The sequence below is a fragment of the Narcine bancroftii genome, chromosome 5 (genome assembly GCF_036971445.1).
Source record: "Narcine bancroftii isolate sNarBan1 chromosome 5, sNarBan1.hap1, whole genome shotgun sequence".
Lineage (NCBI taxonomy): Eukaryota > Metazoa > Chordata > Chondrichthyes > Torpediniformes > Narcinidae > Narcine > Narcine bancroftii.
In genome coordinates, this window is record NC_091473.1 from 107,535,991 (window position 1) to 107,555,225 (window position 19,235).

The 19,235-nt window shown below is 43.2% G+C and overlaps 1 protein-coding gene across 1 annotated transcript in view; it reads right to left on the reverse strand.

The window, feature by feature from the left end:
* txndc12 (thioredoxin domain containing 12 (endoplasmic reticulum)) overlaps positions 1-19,235 on the reverse strand; it is a 46,973-nt gene that overhangs the window by 15,461 nt on the left and 12,277 nt on the right. The window contains 2 exon segments of the mRNA XM_069938658.1: positions 9,858-9,872; positions 9,875-9,917. Of these exon segments, the coding sequence (XP_069794759.1) occupies positions 9,858-9,872; positions 9,875-9,917 (58 nt within the window).

Consider the following 19,235-nt stretch of genomic DNA (forward strand, 5'->3'; position numbering starts at 1 on the left):
ACTTACAAAACGTTAAAGGTCTTAAGCAGACTACAACAGCCCAATGTATGATGATGACAGGATAAGTGTGTCTTCATGCTGCCCTCAGTAACATACTTGGGATTTACAATCGACAAGGAGGGGGTATGAATGGATCCAGCGGCCACAGAAATAGTTTACAAATCCTCTTATCCAACCAACGTCGGAATTAAAGTCCCTTCTAGGGCTTATAAATCACTATTGGAAACATATCCCTAACACTATGCAGCCCCCTAAACCGCTTACTCAAAAAAGATCAGATATTGTACTGGGATACGAAGACTAAAAACATAGTTGACCGACTAAAGGAAATATTAATGTCAACAAATGAGGTTCTGATCCATTACAACCCAAACAAGGAAGTAACTCTAGCTGTTGATGGCTCACCAGTAGGACTTGGAGCAATATTATCCCAATCACAGAGAAGGGTGAGCAACCAGTGGCATATGCTTCGCGGACATTATCTATAAGCGAACGCAATTACGCACAACTGGAAAAAAGGATTAGCAAAAATTTTGGCGTAAAAAGATTCCAATATCTCTACGGAAGAACTTTCACCCTAATCACTGACAACAAACCTCTAAGTTTAATTCTGGGCCCCCACAAAGGGATACCAGTATTAGCTGCAGCCAGAATTCAAAGATGGGCCATGCTTCTGGCCACATAAAACTCCAAGGTAAAACATAAACCGGGAACACTCAACAGCCATGCAGATGCCTTATCACACTTACCACTAACTGAAACAGAACAAAAATAAGAAATTATTAAATGGACAGCGGAAGCAGCAGCGATCAACCAAGAACAACTACAACTCCCCATTACAGCTCAGGAGATCAGCAAAGAAACCCGAAAGGAAGCAACGTTAAGCAAAGTCTTAAACTTCACCCTTAATGGATGACCAGAATCTGAGGTCATACCAGAAGACCTGAAAACTTACTTCACACGCCGCCATGAACTATCAGATGAAGAAGGAAGGATGCTTACTATGGGGTAACTGTACAATTATCCCGGCCAAATGGCAAGCCACCATATTATCAGAGCTGCACCACAACCATCCAGGAATGGTACGAATGAAAGCGCTGGCCCAGATGCATGTATGATGGCCATTAATAGACAGAGACATTGAAACAACAGTGAGAGAATACAAAATATGGAAATGGAAATGGCCTTCCAGGCCATGGCATCGGATTCACATAGAATTTGTGGGGCCATTCATGGGAGAGACTTTCCTTATTGTGGTGGATGCACATTCCAAATGGCCAGTAGCGTCACATATGAAAAACACCAAAGCTGATTCTACAATTGAACGTCTACAGGCCACGTTTGCCACATACGGAGTACCTCATGAATTGGTCATGGACAATGGACCCCAGTTTACATCAGAACCTTTTAAGAGGTTTATGTGCGACAACAATATCAGACATATTTTGTTAACACCTTATCACCCAAGTACTAATGGAGAGGCAGCATCTTTTGTGTATTCAAGAAGGCAATGAAAACCAAGAAACTTCTAAACGCCTCCTGGACTCAAAAGATTGTAAATTTCCTATTGGGATACAGAAACACACCGCATTCTACCACAAAATGCACCCCAGCGGAATTAATGTTTGGCCGCAACCTGCAGACAAGGCTGTCCACAGTTCCCCAGGATCTCAGCCATGGTTTAGAAAAATCAATATCGCCACAAACTTTACTGAGAGCACTGGAAGTGGATGAGAGAGTACTGGCACAAGATTACAAACAATACAAAGACGCATGGGTGGTAGGAGTGATTCTACAAAAGTTGATCCCCTGCTCATACTCTGTTCTAGTGGGGGACAAACTGGAATCAGCACATTGACCAATTGCGAGCATTGTCAGACACTAAAGTTCACAAACTACCTCACAACCTGGAGGAGGTAGAACAAGACCTGCTGTGGCCTGCCACGGCAATCTAACCCCTTTGTCTGAGTGAAAGAGGGGCGGAGACAAGTAGACCAGTAACTGCGACAAGCAGCCCTGCACATTGAACCCCGGAGGCCCACAAAGGCCAGTAGTCACCGTCAACCTGACTATTTATGGGTCCCACTCAAAAGAGCCGCGAGCAAATACCGGTACAACATACCATGCCAAGGCAGTCCAAGAAAGAAAGAAAACCACCCGAGCGGTTTAAGGACTATGTCCCATAATTATTATTAGTGCCTTTCCGTATTATAATCACTTAGTATATGTACCCTAATTCTCACTAGTACTCATGGGCCCAATGTAGTAATGTTACTTAGAGGGGGCCCAATGTAGTAATGTTACTTAGAGGGGGCCCAATGTAGTAATGTTACTTAGAGGGGGCCCAATGTAGTAATGTTACTTAGAGGGGGCCCAATGTAGTAATGTTACTTAGAGGGGGCCCAATGTAGTAATGTTACTTAGAGGGGGCCCAATGTAGTAATGTTACTTAGAGGGGGCCCAATGTAGTAATGTTACTTAGAGGGGGCCCAATGTAGTAATGTTACTTAGAGGGGGCCCAATGTAGTAATGTTACTTAGAGGGGGCCCAATGTAGTAATGTTACTTAGAGGGGGCCCAATGTAGTAATGTTACTTAGAGGGGGCCCAATGTAGTAATGTTACTTAGAGGGGGCCCAATGTAGTAATGTTACTTAGAGGGGGCCCAATGTAGTAATGTTACTTAGAGGGGGCCCATTCAACATCTATTGCATGAGGGGGAAGAGTGTTGGGTATAAGCCCACCCTTCTGTACATCATAACCATATAACATAGAACCATATAACAGTCCACAGCGCGGAAACAGGCCTCATCAGCTCCCCGAGTCCGCGTCGGCCCACCTGAACAACCCCACCAGCTCCCACCCCCACCCCCCACCCACAACCCTCCAACCCCATACACGCAAACTTCGGCAAACTCCTGAGGAGGTAGAGGCCCTGACGTGTTTTCTTCAATTCATACTCAAAGACTTTGAGGTGATGAGCTTGGACAGAAGTAAATGTTGCTCCTGGAAAGTCTTTGGAACGATTGCCTCAGGAATGAAACAGAAGGAAAAACAGTTCTACAGTTTTATAGAATTTAACAAGAATGGTGAGTCTTAAACTTCATCACAAAGATGCCAAGAAGAGAAGGCTTTTTTTTTTAAATCAGGTTCCCTGAACCAGGTTTAAATGGGTTACAGCTTAATGACTTACTACTAAATAAAGGCAAAAAAGTGTCGGCAATAAAGACACCCACATCATGATGTCACCCCTCCATATATGTCCGTCTGTGTGTGTGTGTGTGTGTATATAAATATATATATATATTATATAACGTGTATATATATATATATAATATATAATGTGTGTGTGTATATAACGTGTGTGTGTGTATATAACATGTGTGTGTATATAACATGTGTGTGTATATAACATGTGTGTGTGTATATAACATGTGTGTGTGTATATAACATGTGTGTGTGTGTATATAACATGTGTGTGTGTGTATATAACATGTGTGTGTGTGTATATAACATGTGTGTGTGTGTATATAACATGTGTGTGTGTGTATATAACATGTGTGTGTGTGTATATAACATGTGTGTGTGTGTATATAACATGTGTGTGTGTATAACATGTGTGTGTGTATAACATGTGTGTGTATATAACATGTGTGTGTGTATATAACATGTGTGTATGTATATAACATGTGTGTATGTATATAACATGTGTGTATGTATATAACATGTGTGTATGTATATAACATGAGTGTGTGTATATAACATGTGTGTGTATATAACATGTGTGTGTATATAACATGTGTGTGTATATAACATGTGTGTATGTATATAACATGTTTTCAATCTTCTTCAGCATGATGCTGAACCAAGCCATGAAAGACCCCAACAATGAAGACGCTGTTTACATCCGGTACCGCACGGATGGCAGTCTCTTCAATCTGAGGCGCCTGCAAGCTCACACCAAGACACAAGAGAAACTTGTCCGTGAACTACTCTTTGCAGATGATGCCGCTTTAGTTGCCCATTCAGAGCCAGCTCTTCAGCGCTTGACGTCCTGCTTTGCGGAAACTGCCAAAATGTTTGGCCTGGAAGTCAGCCTGAAGAAAACTGAGGTCCTCCATCAGCCAGCTCCCCACCATGACTACCAGCCCCCCCACATCTCCATCGGGCACACAAAACTCAAAACGGTCAACCAGTTTACCTATCTCGGCTGCACCATTTCATCAGATGCAAGGATCGACAATGAGATAGACAACAGACTCGCCAAGGCAAATAGCGCCTTTGGAAGACTACACAAAAGAGTCTGGAAAAACAACCAACTGAAAAACCTCACAAAGATAAGCGTATACAGAGCCGTTGTCATACCCACACTCCTATTCGGCTCCGAATCATGGGTCCTCTACCGGCACCACCTACGGCTCCTAGAACGCTTCCACCAGCGTTGTCTCCGCTCCATCCTCAACATCCATTGGAGCGCTCACACCCCTAACGTCGAGGTACTCGAGATGGCAGAGGTCGACAGCATCGAGTCCACGCTGCTGAAGATCCAGCTGCGCTGGATGGGTCACGTCTCCAGAATGGAGGACCATCGCCTTCCCAAGATCGTATTATATGGCGAGCTCTCCACTGGCCACCGTGACAGAGGTGCACCAAAGAAAAGGTACAAGGACTGCCTAAAGAAATCTCTTGGTGCCTGCCACATTGACCACCGCCAGTGGGCTGATAACGCCTCAAACCGTGCATCTTGGCGCCTCACAGTTTGGCGGGCAGCAGCCTCCTTTGAAGAAGACCGCAGAGCCCACCTCACTGACAAAAGGCAAAGGAGGAAAAACCCAACACCCAACCCCAACCAACCAATTTTCCCTTGCAACCGCTGCAATCGTGTCTGCCTGTCCCGCATCGGACTGGTCAGCCACAAACGAGCCTGCAGCTGACGTGGACTTTTTACCCCCTCCATAAATCTTCGTCCGCGAAGCCAAGCCAAAGAAGAAGATAATATAATATAACCCCAGTCCAGGCACAGGGTGAGCTGCGGCGGCCTCGGCCTCGGCCCCGGTCCGGGCAGTATGGACCGACCTAGGAGGGGAGGCAGGCCCCTCCAGCCCGGGTAAGAAACCTGCATAGGAGAACGCCACTCCGATATAAAACCTACGACCCAAGGACCTCGCTGCCACGTCCCAGCTTGCTTGGCCACGGCACACGAACCATGGGTGTAAAGGGTGGGGCCAGTACTGCGCACACTGCACTCCACCTAAAAGCTCCTTTGCGCAGGCCCGAGGACAGGTCCACGTTCCCCCCCCCCCTCCACGTTCCCCCCCCCCTCCACGTTCCCCCCCCCCTCCACGTTCCCCCCCCCCTCCACGTTCCCCCCCCCCTCCACGTTCCCCCCCCCCTCCACGTTCCCCCCCCCCTCCACGTTCCCCCCCCCCTCCACGTTCCCCCCCCCCCTCCACGTTCCCCCCCCCCCTCCACGTTCCCCCCCCCCTCCACGTTCCCCCCCCCTCCACGTTCCCCCCCCTCCACGTTCCCCCCCCTCCACGTTCCCCCCCCTCCACGTTCCCCCCCCTCCACGTTCCCCCCCCTCCACGTTCCCCCCCCTCCACGTTCCCCCCCCTCCACGTCCTCCCCCTCAAAAGATGCTCACAAACTCAAGCTAGCATGCTGGAACATCAGAACCATGCTAGACAAGGCTGACAGCCACCGACCTGAACGTCGGTCTGCCCTCATTGCACATGAACTCCTCAGACTTGACATCGACATAGCCGCTCTCAGTGAAGTCCGCCTGGCAGATGTAGGCAGCCACCAAGAACGCGGCGCGGGCTACACACTCTACTGGTCTGGCAAGCCTTCGGATGAACGACGCCTATCTGGTGTAGGCTTCATGGTCAAGAGCTTCATTGCCTCCAAACTCGAAAACCTTCCGACAGGCCTCTCGGACCGAATCATGTCCATGCGACTCCCACTTCAAAACAAGCGTCACATCACCCTCATCAGTGTCTATGCTCCAACCCTCCAGGCGGAACCAGCAGAAAAGGACAAGTTCTACACCGACCTGCGCAACCTCATCCAACGCACCCTTACAGCCGACAAGGTTGTCATCCTGGGCGACTTCAACGCTCGTGTCGGCAAAGACTCAGAAACCTGGCCAGGAATCCTGGGCAAGCATGGCGTCGGCAAGTGCAACGACAATGGGCGCCTCCTGTTGGAGCTCTGCGCAGAACAGCGGCTTGTCATTACAAACACCCTTTTTCAGCAGAGGGACAGCCTTAAGACCACCTGGATGCATCCCCGATCCAAACACTGGCACCTCCTGGACTACATCCTGGTGTGAGAAAGTGACAAACGAGATGTGCTCCACACCAGGGTCATGCCTAGCGCGGAATGCCACACTGACCACCGGCTGATTCACTGTAAGCTCAACCTTCACTTCAAGCCAAAGCCCAGGAACAATAAAGCCCCCAGAAAGAGGTTCAATGTTGGAAACCTGCAGTCAGACGAAGCAAGAGGAAACTTCCAGGCAAACCTCAAAGCAAAGCTCGACGATGCAACCCGCCTCACGGACCCGTCCCCTGAAACCCTCTGGGATCAGTTGAAGACTACCATACTGCAATCCACTGAAGAGGTACTGGGCTTCTCCTCCAGGAAAAACAAGGACTGGTTTGACGAAAACAGCCAGGAAATCCAGGAGCTGCTGGCAAAGAAGCGAGCTGCCCACCAGGCTCACCTTACAAAGCCGTCCTGTCCAGAGAAGAAACAAGCCTTCCGTCGCACATGCAGCCATCTTCAGCGCAAACTCAGGGAGATCCAAAATGAGTGGTGGACTAGCCTCGCCAAACGAACCCAGCTCAGCGCGGACATTGGCGACTTCAGGGGTTTCTACGAGGCTCTAAAGGCTGTGTACGGCCCCTCACCCCAAGTCCAAAGCCCGCTGCGCAGCTCAGACAGCAAAGTCCTCCTCAGCGACAAGATCTCCATCCTCAACCGATGGTCAGAACACTTCCAATCTCTTTTCAGTGCCAACCGCTCAGTCCAAGATTCCGCCCTGCTCCAGCTCCCTCAACAGCCCCTAAGGCTAGAGCTGGATGAGGTTCCCACCCTGGATGAGACATATAAGGCAATCGAACAACTGAAAAGTGGCAAAGCAGCAGGTATGGATGGAATCCCCCCAGAAGTCTGGAAGGCTGGTGGCAAAACTCTGCATGCCAAACTGCACGAGTTTGTCAAGCTTTGTTGGGACCAAGGTAAACTGCCTCAGGATCTTCGTGATGCCACCATCATCACCCTGTACAAAAACGAGAAATCAGACTGCTCAAACTACAGGGGAATCACGTTGCTCTCCATTGCAGGCAAAATCTTCACTAGGATTCTACTAAATAGAATAATACCTAGTGTCGCCGAGAATATTCTCCCAGAATCACAGTGCGGCTTTCGCGCAAACAGAGAAACTACTGACATGGTCTTTGCCCTCAGACAGCTCCAAGAAAAGTGCAGAGAACAAAACAAAGGACTCTACATCACCTTTGTTGACCTCACCAAAGCCTTCGACACCGTGAGCAGGAAAGGGCTTTGGCAAATACTAGAGCGCATCGGATGTCCCCCAAAGTTCCTCAACATGATTATCCAACTGCACGAAAACCAACAAGGTCGGGTCAGATACAGCAATGAGCTCTCTGAACCCTTCTCCATTAACAATGGCGTGAAGCAAGGCTGTGTTCTCGCACCAACCCTCTTTTCAATCTTCTTCAGCATGATGCTGAACCAAGCCATGAAAGACCCCAACAATGAAGACGCTGTTTACATCCGGTACCGCACGGATGGCAGTCTCTTCAATCTGAGGCGCCTGCAAGCTCACACCAAGACACAAGAAACTTGTCCGTGAACTACTCTTGGCAGACGATGCCGCTTTAGTTGCCCATTCAGAGCCAGCTCTTCAGCGCTTGACGTCCTGCTTTGCGGAAACTGCCAAAATGTTTGGCCTGGAAGTCAGCCTGAAGAAAACTGAGGTCCTCCATCAGCCAGCTCCCCACCATGACTACCAGCCCCCCCACATCTCCATCGGGCACACAAAACTCAAAACTGTCAACCAGTTTACCTATCTCGGCTGCACCATTTCATCAGATGCAAGGATCGACAATGAGATAGACAACAGACTCGCCAAGGCAAATAGCGCCTTTGGAAGACTACACAAAAGAGTCTGGAAAAACAACCAACTGAAAAACTTCACAAAGATAAGCGTATACAGAGCCGTTGTCATACCCACACTCCTGTTCGGCTCCGAATCATGGGTCCTCTACCGGCACCACCTACGGCTCCTAGAACGCTTCCACCAGCGTTGTCTCCGCTCCATCCTCAACATCCATTGGAGCGTTTACATCCCTAACGTCGAAGTACTCGAGATGGCAGAGGTCGACAGCATAGAGTCCACGCTGCTGAAGATCCAGCTGCGCTGGATGGGTCACGTCTCCAGAATGGAGGACCATCGCCTTCCCAAGATCGTATTATATGGCGAGCTCTCCACTGGCCACCGTGACAGAGGTGCACCAAAGAAAATGTACAAGGACTGCCTAAAGAAATCTCTTTATGCCTGCCACATTGACCACCGCCAGTGGGCTGATAACGCCTCAAACCGTGCATCTTGGCGCCTCACAGTTTGGCGGGCAGCAACCTCCTTTGAAGAAGACCGCAGAGCCCACCTCACTGACAAAAGGCAAAGGAGGAAAAACCCAACACCCAACCCCAACCAACCAATTTTCCCCTGCAACCGCTGCAATCGTGTCTGCCTGTCCTGCATCGGACTTGTCAGCCACAAACGAGCCTGCAGCTGACGTGGACTTTTTACCCCCTCCATAAATCTTCGTCCGCGAAGCCAAGCCAAAGAAGAATATAACGTGTGTGTGTATACACACTATATAACGTGTGTCTGTATACACTATATAACGTGTGTCTGTATACACTATATAACGTGTGTCTGTATACACTATATAACGTGTGTCTGTATACACTATATAACGTGTGTCTGTATACACTATATAACGTGTGTCTGTATACACTATATAACGTGTGTCTGTATACACTATATAACGTGTGTCTGTATACACTATATAACGTGTGTCTGTATACACTATATAACGTGTGTCTGTATACACTATATAACGTGTGTCTGTATACACTATATAACGTGTGTCTGTATACACTATAACGTGTGTCTATACACTATAACGTGTGTCTATACACTATAACGTGTGTCTATACACTATAACGTGTGTCTATACACTATAACGTGTGTCTATACACTATAACGTGTGTCTATACACTATAACGTGTGTCTATACACTATAACGTGTGTCTATACACTATAACGTGTGTCTATACACTATAACGTGTGTCTATACACTATAACGTGTGTCTATACACTATAACGTGTGTCTATATAATATATAACGTGTGTGTGTGTGTGTGTGTGTGTGTGTGTGTGTGTGTGTGTGTGTGTGTGTGTGTGTGTGAGTGTTTTTTAAAGAATGAGAAAACACTGCATCTACGAGGCCTAATTGTGTAAGCGCATACTCAAGTTTGCACACTGATGCAAGACTCTCCCATCTATAATTCCCAGGATTCTCCCTATTACTTTTTTAAAAATATATTAAAAACAAGGGGACAACGTTTTCCATTCTCCAATCCTCCAGCACCTCCTCTGTGGCCATAGAGGACTTAAAGATCAGACCCACTGTCCCAGCTATCTCTTCCCTGATTTTCTACAGCAGCCTTGAGTATATCACATCCAACCCTGAGTAAGCTTACAGGGGCCACCATCTCAGCCATGCTGACCAGGGAGGCAAGATATCTGGAACTTTGTTCTTACCCAAGAATAAGATCCTGGTATGTAGCTCCCATCTGGGCTAAATGCCGAATCCTCTTCATCCTACAAATGAAGTTGAATAAAGATTTTTTTTAAAAATCAGTTCATCTTATTTGACTCAATTATGATACGCTACCCAGGCTCTAGAAAACATTCAGGTTAGCCATCAGAATTATTTTGTTCACAAACTACCTTTGTCAGTCAGATCCACTTTCATCGCCAAGCACATTGACTTAAGAGATGACTATTTGGAGTTACTGTAAGGAACACAATTGCAATTATTCCAAATGATTAAATGAAAGGGAACAGTCATGCATATAAAATGGGAAAGCGCTCAGTTGGATTTTACATGGCACTTCTTTTCCCAGAAGAGTGCCAACTTATCAAATATACAATACAAATATGTATTGACTACTTACAAGACATTAATGCAGCAGATTCTACCTGGTTTGGGGGGGGGGGGGGTGAAACCAGGGTATATCATGTCAAATAGCAGTCAAGCCTCAATATGTCTGAGACTGTCTGATCTCAGAAGTTGAACAAACTCAGGACTGGTCAATACTTGGAGGGGAGACCACCTAGGAAATCAGGTGCTGTAGATTTCTGTGAGGGGCACTGGACAAAGTGGCAACTCTCTGTCTGCCTTATAGTAGACAAAAGTTAAAGAATTTCATGCATGTTACATTCTAAATCTGGTATGACAATAATGGAACCTTTATCTTTTAGCAGGAAATATAATTAGCGACTCTTGAACATGTTTTGATTGACTCAAATGATCCAAGGACAATTAACCTGATCTTTATTTCCTCCTCTGAGGTGAATTTAAAAATACCATTTTTATTCTCGCCCAGGAGAGTATGTGGCAGATTGATTATTGGGAGAAAATATCTAATCCTGTTGTTTGAACATCATAGATACTATACATACAATAAGCTTCATCAGTCATTCTCAGTCTTTTTTGGCTATGGCCCCCTTAGGGCTGCTCAACATTTATAGGTCCCTTCCCTGTGAAGCAGTCAAGTTTAGATGGTTTCTTCCATATTTCTACCGAATACATGAAAAAACAGAGGTATTCATGTTACATGGGATGAAAAAAAACAAGGATTTTACTGAGTGTAAAATCTGTGGCTGGTGATTCCGGAACAAACACACAAATAGGAAATCCTTCTCATTGAACATTTAGGAAAAAAAACATGAGCATGCAGATTACAAAAATTAAAGATTCTTGGAGCACAATGGTTTGTACACAATGAATTATTAGGGAACTTTAAGCACAAACTTGAGAATGTGAAAACCTAATAAAAAGAAATTAAAAAAATAATTCTTATAAAAATTAAAACTTTAGTGAGATCCTTAAGCTTGATGTTCCTATGCAAGTTTTTTTGAATGGGATAGTGGTAGTCACCTCTGATTCTGATATCAAGTTTTGTTCCTGGATTTTGTTAAGGAAACTACTTTGCTGGATCCACATTCAAAACTACATGGAGGGAAAAGTCATGAAAACTATTTTGGCCTTTTCCCATAGTTTTAGAAATTATTTGGCAAACCACTCCTAACCCAAAAATCTTTCTTAAATTGATTGAACTTACAGCATAAAATTATACCACTCTTAAGATCAAGCTTTCTGTGCCAACATCGATGGGTTGTTCCTCAAAAGAATCCAATATTCAATACAGGATACTGAAGTTTAACAGGCCATAAAATCTTTCCTGCAGTTATGTGTGCATTTGGTTTAGGTGTTTCACATAAACCATAATGTCATTGTCCTTAACTACCTCTATGCTCATATTCAGATTTGGAAATTATTAAATTTACAGGCACATGATATTTCTCTACTAGACCAAGATTTTTTAAATAACGAAATAACTGTCAATGAGGTTATTGTGTTTACCCAAGGTTTTGTTCATTAAATTAAGTTTGTCAAAGGGTTTGGTATTTTTTTTGGTATGAATATGTTGGTCAGCACAACATAAAGGGCCAGTACTGTGCTGTTACATTCTAAAATAAAATATATTTTCCATTGCATCAACAAGTTTTTCTCCATGCTAGTTATAAGAAAGAAAACAATAGTGTCCCAGAGTGCAGCAAAACGATGAAGACCATTTCCTTTGGGCAGCCACCTCACCGCAGCAGAGTCTGGAAATGTTTGGTATTTTCTTCACATAACTGCCAGAACAGTCTTGAAGGGCATGTAATTTTATAATGTTTCCAGCCTTTATGCAATTGAAGGCAAAGCATTTAAACGTCATCCTAAGTTTTTAGCCACTAAGTTCTTCCTATGAATGAGGCAATGAACAATAAAAACTGAAAGCACAACATTTTTCAGGCATGTGATAAACCATCTGTATTGGAGTGGCATCAGCAGTTGTACAGGAAACTATGTTCCCAAATGGAATAGTGTTCTTTTTTATGTAATTCTTGACCAAAAATAGTCCCTATGTACCCGTTTTAAAACTTCTGGCAAACAATATCTCCTCCATCAGCTCATTTCCATTCCAGAATATGGCATAAACCATAATAGGGTTGTTCTCCTGCAGAGAGGATTCATTAAATTGTAACGGAGTTTCTTGCATTGCAATGAAATGACGAATTGTTTTTCAATGCCCCTTGCCATCTGATCAATTCTTCAAAAAAGAGTGGAATTACTCAAAGGAATTGCCTGAATAGTTCCTTTGGCATTTGTGTTCATGTCATCAGATATTATTATGAACACCGAAGGCAAAAATAAGTGACTCGGGGACGCATTTCCACTTTTAGCAATCAATTCACTGATCTTGTACGATGGAAGGTGACCCTTTTCTAATTTCTGTGACATTTAAGAAATCATCTGTTTTGAGAGTTGGCATTCTCTCAAAATTATCTCAAAGGGTTTTGAAGTAATCCAAAGATCTAACACATAGAACACTACGGCACAGTACAGGCCCTTTGGCCCTCAATATTATGCTGACCCTATATTACTAAAACATATTAAACCCTCCCGACCCAGTAACCTTCCACTTTTCCTCCATCCATGTGACTAAGAGTCTCTTAAATGCCTCTAATGTTTCAGCCTCGACCACCATCCATGACAAGGTATTCCAGGTACCCACAACTCTACGTAAAAAAATGTACTATTACAGGATATGTTAGAATAGCTATGGATAAACTGTCTTCAAAAGGGCTAGATTGTGGGGGTTTAGTTTAGGTTATACTTCACAAAAGACACCTCATTTAAAATGCAAGAGCTTTGCTGAAGTGAGACATTGCGGCAGCGATTTTGCAGAGACAATGGAACTGCTTTGGAAAGGACTTCAAAAGGAGGTGCAAATGGAACATAATGTTGATCATCTCCCGGCTCAGATACTGATCTTTCAAAAAAATTGGGTTTAGAGACTTGGGAGAGGTTTTTTAGTTTTTACAAGCAGTGAGGGAAAAAAAACAAACAAACAGGTGATTTCTCTTGGGGGGGGGCAGGAGAGAGAGAGAGAGAGAGAGAGAGAGAGATCAGTTCTACTGTAGCAGTTTGAGGCTGCAAAATGGCAAGCTGTTGAAAAACCCCATTTTGAAGATGGATTGTGAGTTCTGAGTCCTTACAGGAGGAAATGGCTGACTATAGTGTTTCTCCTGAAATAAGGGAAACAAGAGGAACTTTGTGGTGACCTGGAAGAAGAGGTTATAATTTGGAAAACCCATGATGGGGCAAATTTCTTCAGCAAGACACTGAAGTGACTGATCAGAGGAAATCAGTTTGTGTGTATCCAATGAGCAACAAATAGCTCTCTGAAACCAACAACAACCTTCCTGAGTAGTAACCATTTAACTTTAAGCTCCAGAACCTGGTGGAAATTATAAATGTTGAATTCCGTGCACAGTATAAGAATTGCCTTATACCGGTGGACTTGGAGAAGTGAAAAAGGAATGATTGGACAGTGAAACAGAACTTTCCTGAACATATACAAATTACATACACGTGCGCTTAGAATTAGAAGGGGGTTAAGTTAATAGTAATATGTTAAAGTTTGATCCTGGTTTTTTTATGTTTAAAGAAAATTAAAAGTAATTTTTGTTTAAGTAACCATTTGTCTTGGTGAATTTCTATTGCTGCTGGGTTTTGGAGTCTTCTGGGCTCATAAGTTGGGGCTCATCCGTTTCAGATTGAAATATTTGGAGTTTTGGGATCTTAAACTTTGGAGTGTGTGTGTGTGTGTGTGTGTGGAAAAACAGCAGCCATGGACATTAATACATTTTTGTTACACCTATCACCTGCAGTGCTGCAGAGAAAAAGAGGAATTAATGGTCAATGTTAAGGAATTAAAGCTGGCTGAAGTCAAGCATTGGGTGAAGAAAATACAGAGGATTATAGTGAAATATTATACGTTAGGGAAAATTTATTGAGAAAGACAGACAATTTTCTGGAGGATAGATCTTTTGAATTGCAATCGGAGAAATTGAGGGTGGAAGAAGAGAGAAACAGAGGGTGGTAGAAGAGAGAGAGAAACAGGAGTTTGAATTGCAGAAACAAAAATATGAGGCAGAGGAAAGTGAGGATATGGGAGTTAGAGGTAGCTGAAAAATAGACAGAGGATGATGAAAGTCTAAGGAATTTTAAGACAGGAAACAAAATACCCAAAACATCACAATCCTCTTAGAGCAAAATATTTTGGACCATACATGGTGAGATCAAAACTAAATGATGTTAACTATGTAATAAACACTCTAGATCATAGGAATAAAACTCAGGTTTGTCATAATAATATGTTGAAACCTTATTATGAGGATAAGGGTAGTGGAGAATAGTGTATATCAGTGGTGTTTGTTGTTGACAGGGTTGAGGAATTTATGGATCATAAGATTATGGAAAAAAAATCTTGTGAGGGTAACCTTAAAGAAACCATGGTTCCTGTACGCCTGTCTAACTCAACAATTTTGGAAAACCTGGAGGAAAAGTTAGGCCATCTTAAATCACAAGAACAGAAGCCGTTGCTTTTGAAATGTGCAATTTTGTTTCCTGATATGCCAAAAAGGACACCAGTGATTTGTCATGATGTGGATGTGGAAGAAGCAAGTCCCATATAACAATATGCTCTAGAGTAAACATTCGGATCAGGAGGTGGAATAAATGTTGAAAATTATTAGACCTTCGAACTCAGATTGTTCTCCTTGTGTTCCGGTACTTAAAACAGATGGAACTGTTTGGTTCTATACAGATTACAGGAAGGTTGATGCAGTAACTAAAACAGATACTTATCCTATACCTAGATTTGATGATTGTATTGATAAAATTGGGAAACCTACATTTCTTACAAAGGTAAATTTGTTGAAGGTTACTAGTGTGTGCCACTAACAGAGAAAGAAAGGGTTATTTCTGCATTTGTGACCCCATCTGGCTTAAACAAATATAATGTGCTACCTTTTGGCATAAAAAATGTCCCTGCAACATTCCAAAGGATGATTAATTCAGTAATCCAAGGTGTAACACATACAGATGCTTATACTGATGACTTGGTCACAAAAAGTGACACATGGGAAGAACATCTGAGGGAATTGGACAAATTGTTTGCAAGATTATCCAAAGCAAACTTAACTGTCCATTTAGCCAAAAGTGAATTTGGATATGCTACTGTGACATACTTTGGACATGTAGTTGGTCATGGCAAAGTTGAACCTCTGCAGGCTAAAGTGTATGCAATTTCTGAATTTCCTATTCCCAATGGCAAGAAAGCAGTGAGAAGGTTCTTTTTAGGAATGGCAAGATATTATAGGAAATTTTGCAGAATTTTTGCTGAAGTTGCTCTTCCTTTAACCAATCTTTTGAAGGGGGAAAAATTTGTGTGGACAAAATTTTGTCAGAGAGCTTTAGAAAATTTAAAGGAGATGCTATGCCATTACCCTGTAATCCTCCTGATTTTGACAGACTACTTTCTTTAGCAGTGGATGCCAGTGAGGGGGCAGCAGGTGCAGTTTTGTTACATAAACATGATGACATTGATCATCCAGTTGCCTACTTTTCAAAAAAATTAAATGTTCATCAAAGCAACTATTCCACTATTGAGAAGAAATAGTTCTGCTCTGCAGAATTTTGATGTGTATCTGGCTACCACTCATGAACCAGTTGTGATATTTATTGACCACAATGCTCTGGTGTTTTTGAATAAAGTGAAGAATAAAAACAGAAGATTGTTAAATTGGTGTTTAATATTACAAGAATATAATCTGCAAATTAATCATATCAAGGGTACAAATAATGTAATATCAGATTGTTTGTCTAGGTGTTAAAAATGAAAATGTAAAAATACAAACTCTCAAAATTGGGATACATAATTTTAACACATTGTGTATTGTTATCACTGCAGTGATTGTAAAGTCAGTTTAGTTAAAATTCCTTTATATGGAGATAGTGTTACAGGATATGTTAGAATAGCTATGGGTAAAATAGAGATAGATTGTGGGGGTTTAGTTTAGGTTATACTTCACAAAAGACACCTCATTTAAAATGCAAGAGCTTTGCTGAAGTGAGACATTGTGTCACCATTGATTTTGCAGAGACAATGGAACTGCTTTGGAAAGGACTTCAAAAGGAGGTGCAAATGAAACATAATGTTGATTATCTCCAGGCTCAGATACCGATTAAAATCCTTCAAAAATTGGGTTTGGAGCCTTGAGAAGAAGTTTTTTTAAGCAGAGAGGAGAAAAAAAATTTCTTCTTTTTGTGGGGTGGGGGGGTGGAAGAGAGGAGAGAGAGAGAGATATGAAGCTGCAAAATGGCAAGCTGGCATTTAAAAAAAAACATTTTGAAGATAGATTGTGAGTTCTGAGTTCAGCCTGCTCAAAACCCTTGTAGTCCTTACAATAGGAAATGGCTGGCTAGAGTGTTTCTCCTGAAATAAGAGAAACAAGAGGAACTCTGTGGTGACCTGGAAGAAGTTTTCATTTGGAAAACCCACGATGGGGCAAGTTTCTTCAGCAAGACATTGAAGTGACTGATTGGAGGAAATCAGTTTGTGCGTCCAATGAGCAACAAATAGCTCTCTGAAACCAACAACAACCTTCCTGAGTAGTAACCATTTAACTTTAGGCACCAGAGCCTGGCGGAAATTATAAATATTGAATTCTGTGCACAGTATGAGAATTGCCTGATACTTGGAGGAGTGAGAAATGAGATTGGACTGTGAATCAAAGAACTTTCCTGAACATATCCATATTACATACACGTGCACTTAGAATTAGAAGGGGGTTAAGTTAATAGTAATGTTAAAGATTTATCCATTATTATGTTTAAAGAAAGTTAAAAGTAACTTTTGTTTAAGTAACCACGGTGAATTTCTATTGCTGCTAGGTTTTGGGGTCTTCTGGGCTCATAACAGTACGCCTGATGTCTCCTCTAAACTTTCCTCCCTTCACTTTGTACATTTGTTCTCTGGTGTTTGCTATTCCTGCCCTGGAAAACAGGTGCTGGCTGTCCACCTTATCTATGCCTCTCGTAGACCTCTATTATGTCTCCTCACCCTTCTACTCTTCAAAGAGAAAGCCCCATCTTTGCTAACCTTGCCTCACAAGACTCGTTTTCCAATCCAGGTAACATCCTGATAAATCTCCTCTACACCTCTCCATAGCTTCCACATCCTTCATATAATGAGATCAGAACTGAATACAATACTCCAAGTGTGGTCTTACCAGAGATTTGTAGAGTCGCAACATGACCTCTCTACTCCTGAACTCAAGCCCAGCATCCCATAGGTTTTCTAAACTATCCTATAAACCTGTGTGGCCACCTTGAGGGATGTATGGATTTGAACCCCAAGGTTCCTCTGTCCTTCCACACTCTTAAATAACTGACCATCAACCCTGTACTCAGCCTTTTGGTTTGTCCTTCCAAAATGCATCACCTCACACTTATCCAGATTGAACTCCATCTTCCACTTTTCTGCCAATCTCTACATCCTCTTATACCCTTCACAATCTCAGTTCCATCCACAACTCCTTCAACCTTCATGCCACCCACAAACTTACTGGCCCATCTTTCCGCCTCTTTATCCAGGTCATTTATATATTATTTTAAAATCACAAAGTGCAGGGGACCCAGAACAGATCCTTGGGGCACTCCACTAGTCACCGACCTCCAGTAGAAATACTTTCCTTCCACTATCTGCAAGCCAATTTTTTTTCTCAACACAGCCAAGGTTCCACTGATCCCATGTCTCATGACTTTCTGGATGAGTCTCTCATGGGGGACCTTGCCAAATGTCTTACTAACATTCATGAAGACCACATCTACAGCCCTACCCCCATCAATTACTTTTGTTACCTCAAAAAACTTAATTAGACTCGTGAGGCATGACCTTCCCTTCACAAAGACATGCTGACTATCCTTGAGTAGACTGTACTTCTCCAAATGTTCAAAGATCCTATCCTTAGGAATCCTCTCCAACAGTTTGCACACCACTGATGTAAGACTCACTAGTCAATAATTCCCAAGATTCTCCCTATTACCTTTTTTAAAGAAGGGGGCTACATTTGCCATTTTCCAATGCAATGGCAGCACATCTGCGGCCAAAGAAGACTCAAAGATCATAGCTACTGTCCCAGCCATCTCTTCTCTAACTTACCACAGCAAACTGCGATACATCGTATCCAGCTACGGGGACATCAATCTTGATGTTTTTAAGAAGATCCAACACTTCCTCTTCCTTAATCTCAACAATGTCCAGCACACAAACTTGTTCTATTCCGACCTCACCATGGTCAAGGTCCTTTGGTCTTGTGAATACTAAAGCAAAGTATTAATTTAGGACCTCCCCAACCTGCTCTGCCTTCTGACTAGTTGCCTCCTTTCCTTTAGCAGCCCCACCTTCAATCTCGTCACCTTTCTGTTCTTCATATACGCATAGAATGCCTTGGATTCTCCTTAATCCTACATACTAAGGTCTTCTCAGGCCCCCTTTGAGTTCTCAAGTCCTTCTTAAACTCTTTCCTGGCTACCATATACTTCTCGTGTATGTTTTCTTCTTCCTTTTCACTATTTGGCTGACCTGTTTCATCAGCCAAGGTTCCCTTTTCCTACCATCTTTTCCTTGTTCCAGTGGGACAAACCTATCCTGAACCCAGCACAAGTGGTCTCTAAACTTCCTCCACATTACTTCTGTGCTTTCACCCTTAAACATGTTTCCAATTTACTCTCGCTAGTTCCTGCCTCATCCCTTTGTAATTATTCCTTCCCCAATTAAGCACTTTCCCATTTTGTCTGTTTTTAACCTTTTCCAAGCTGTGCTGAAGCTAAGAGAGTTGTGATCAATCTCACCAAAATGCTCCCCCACCAAGAGGTCCACTACCTGACTAAGTTCTTTACCCAGAACTAGATCCAGTATGGCGTCTCCTCTCGTCAGCCAGTCCACCTTACAAATT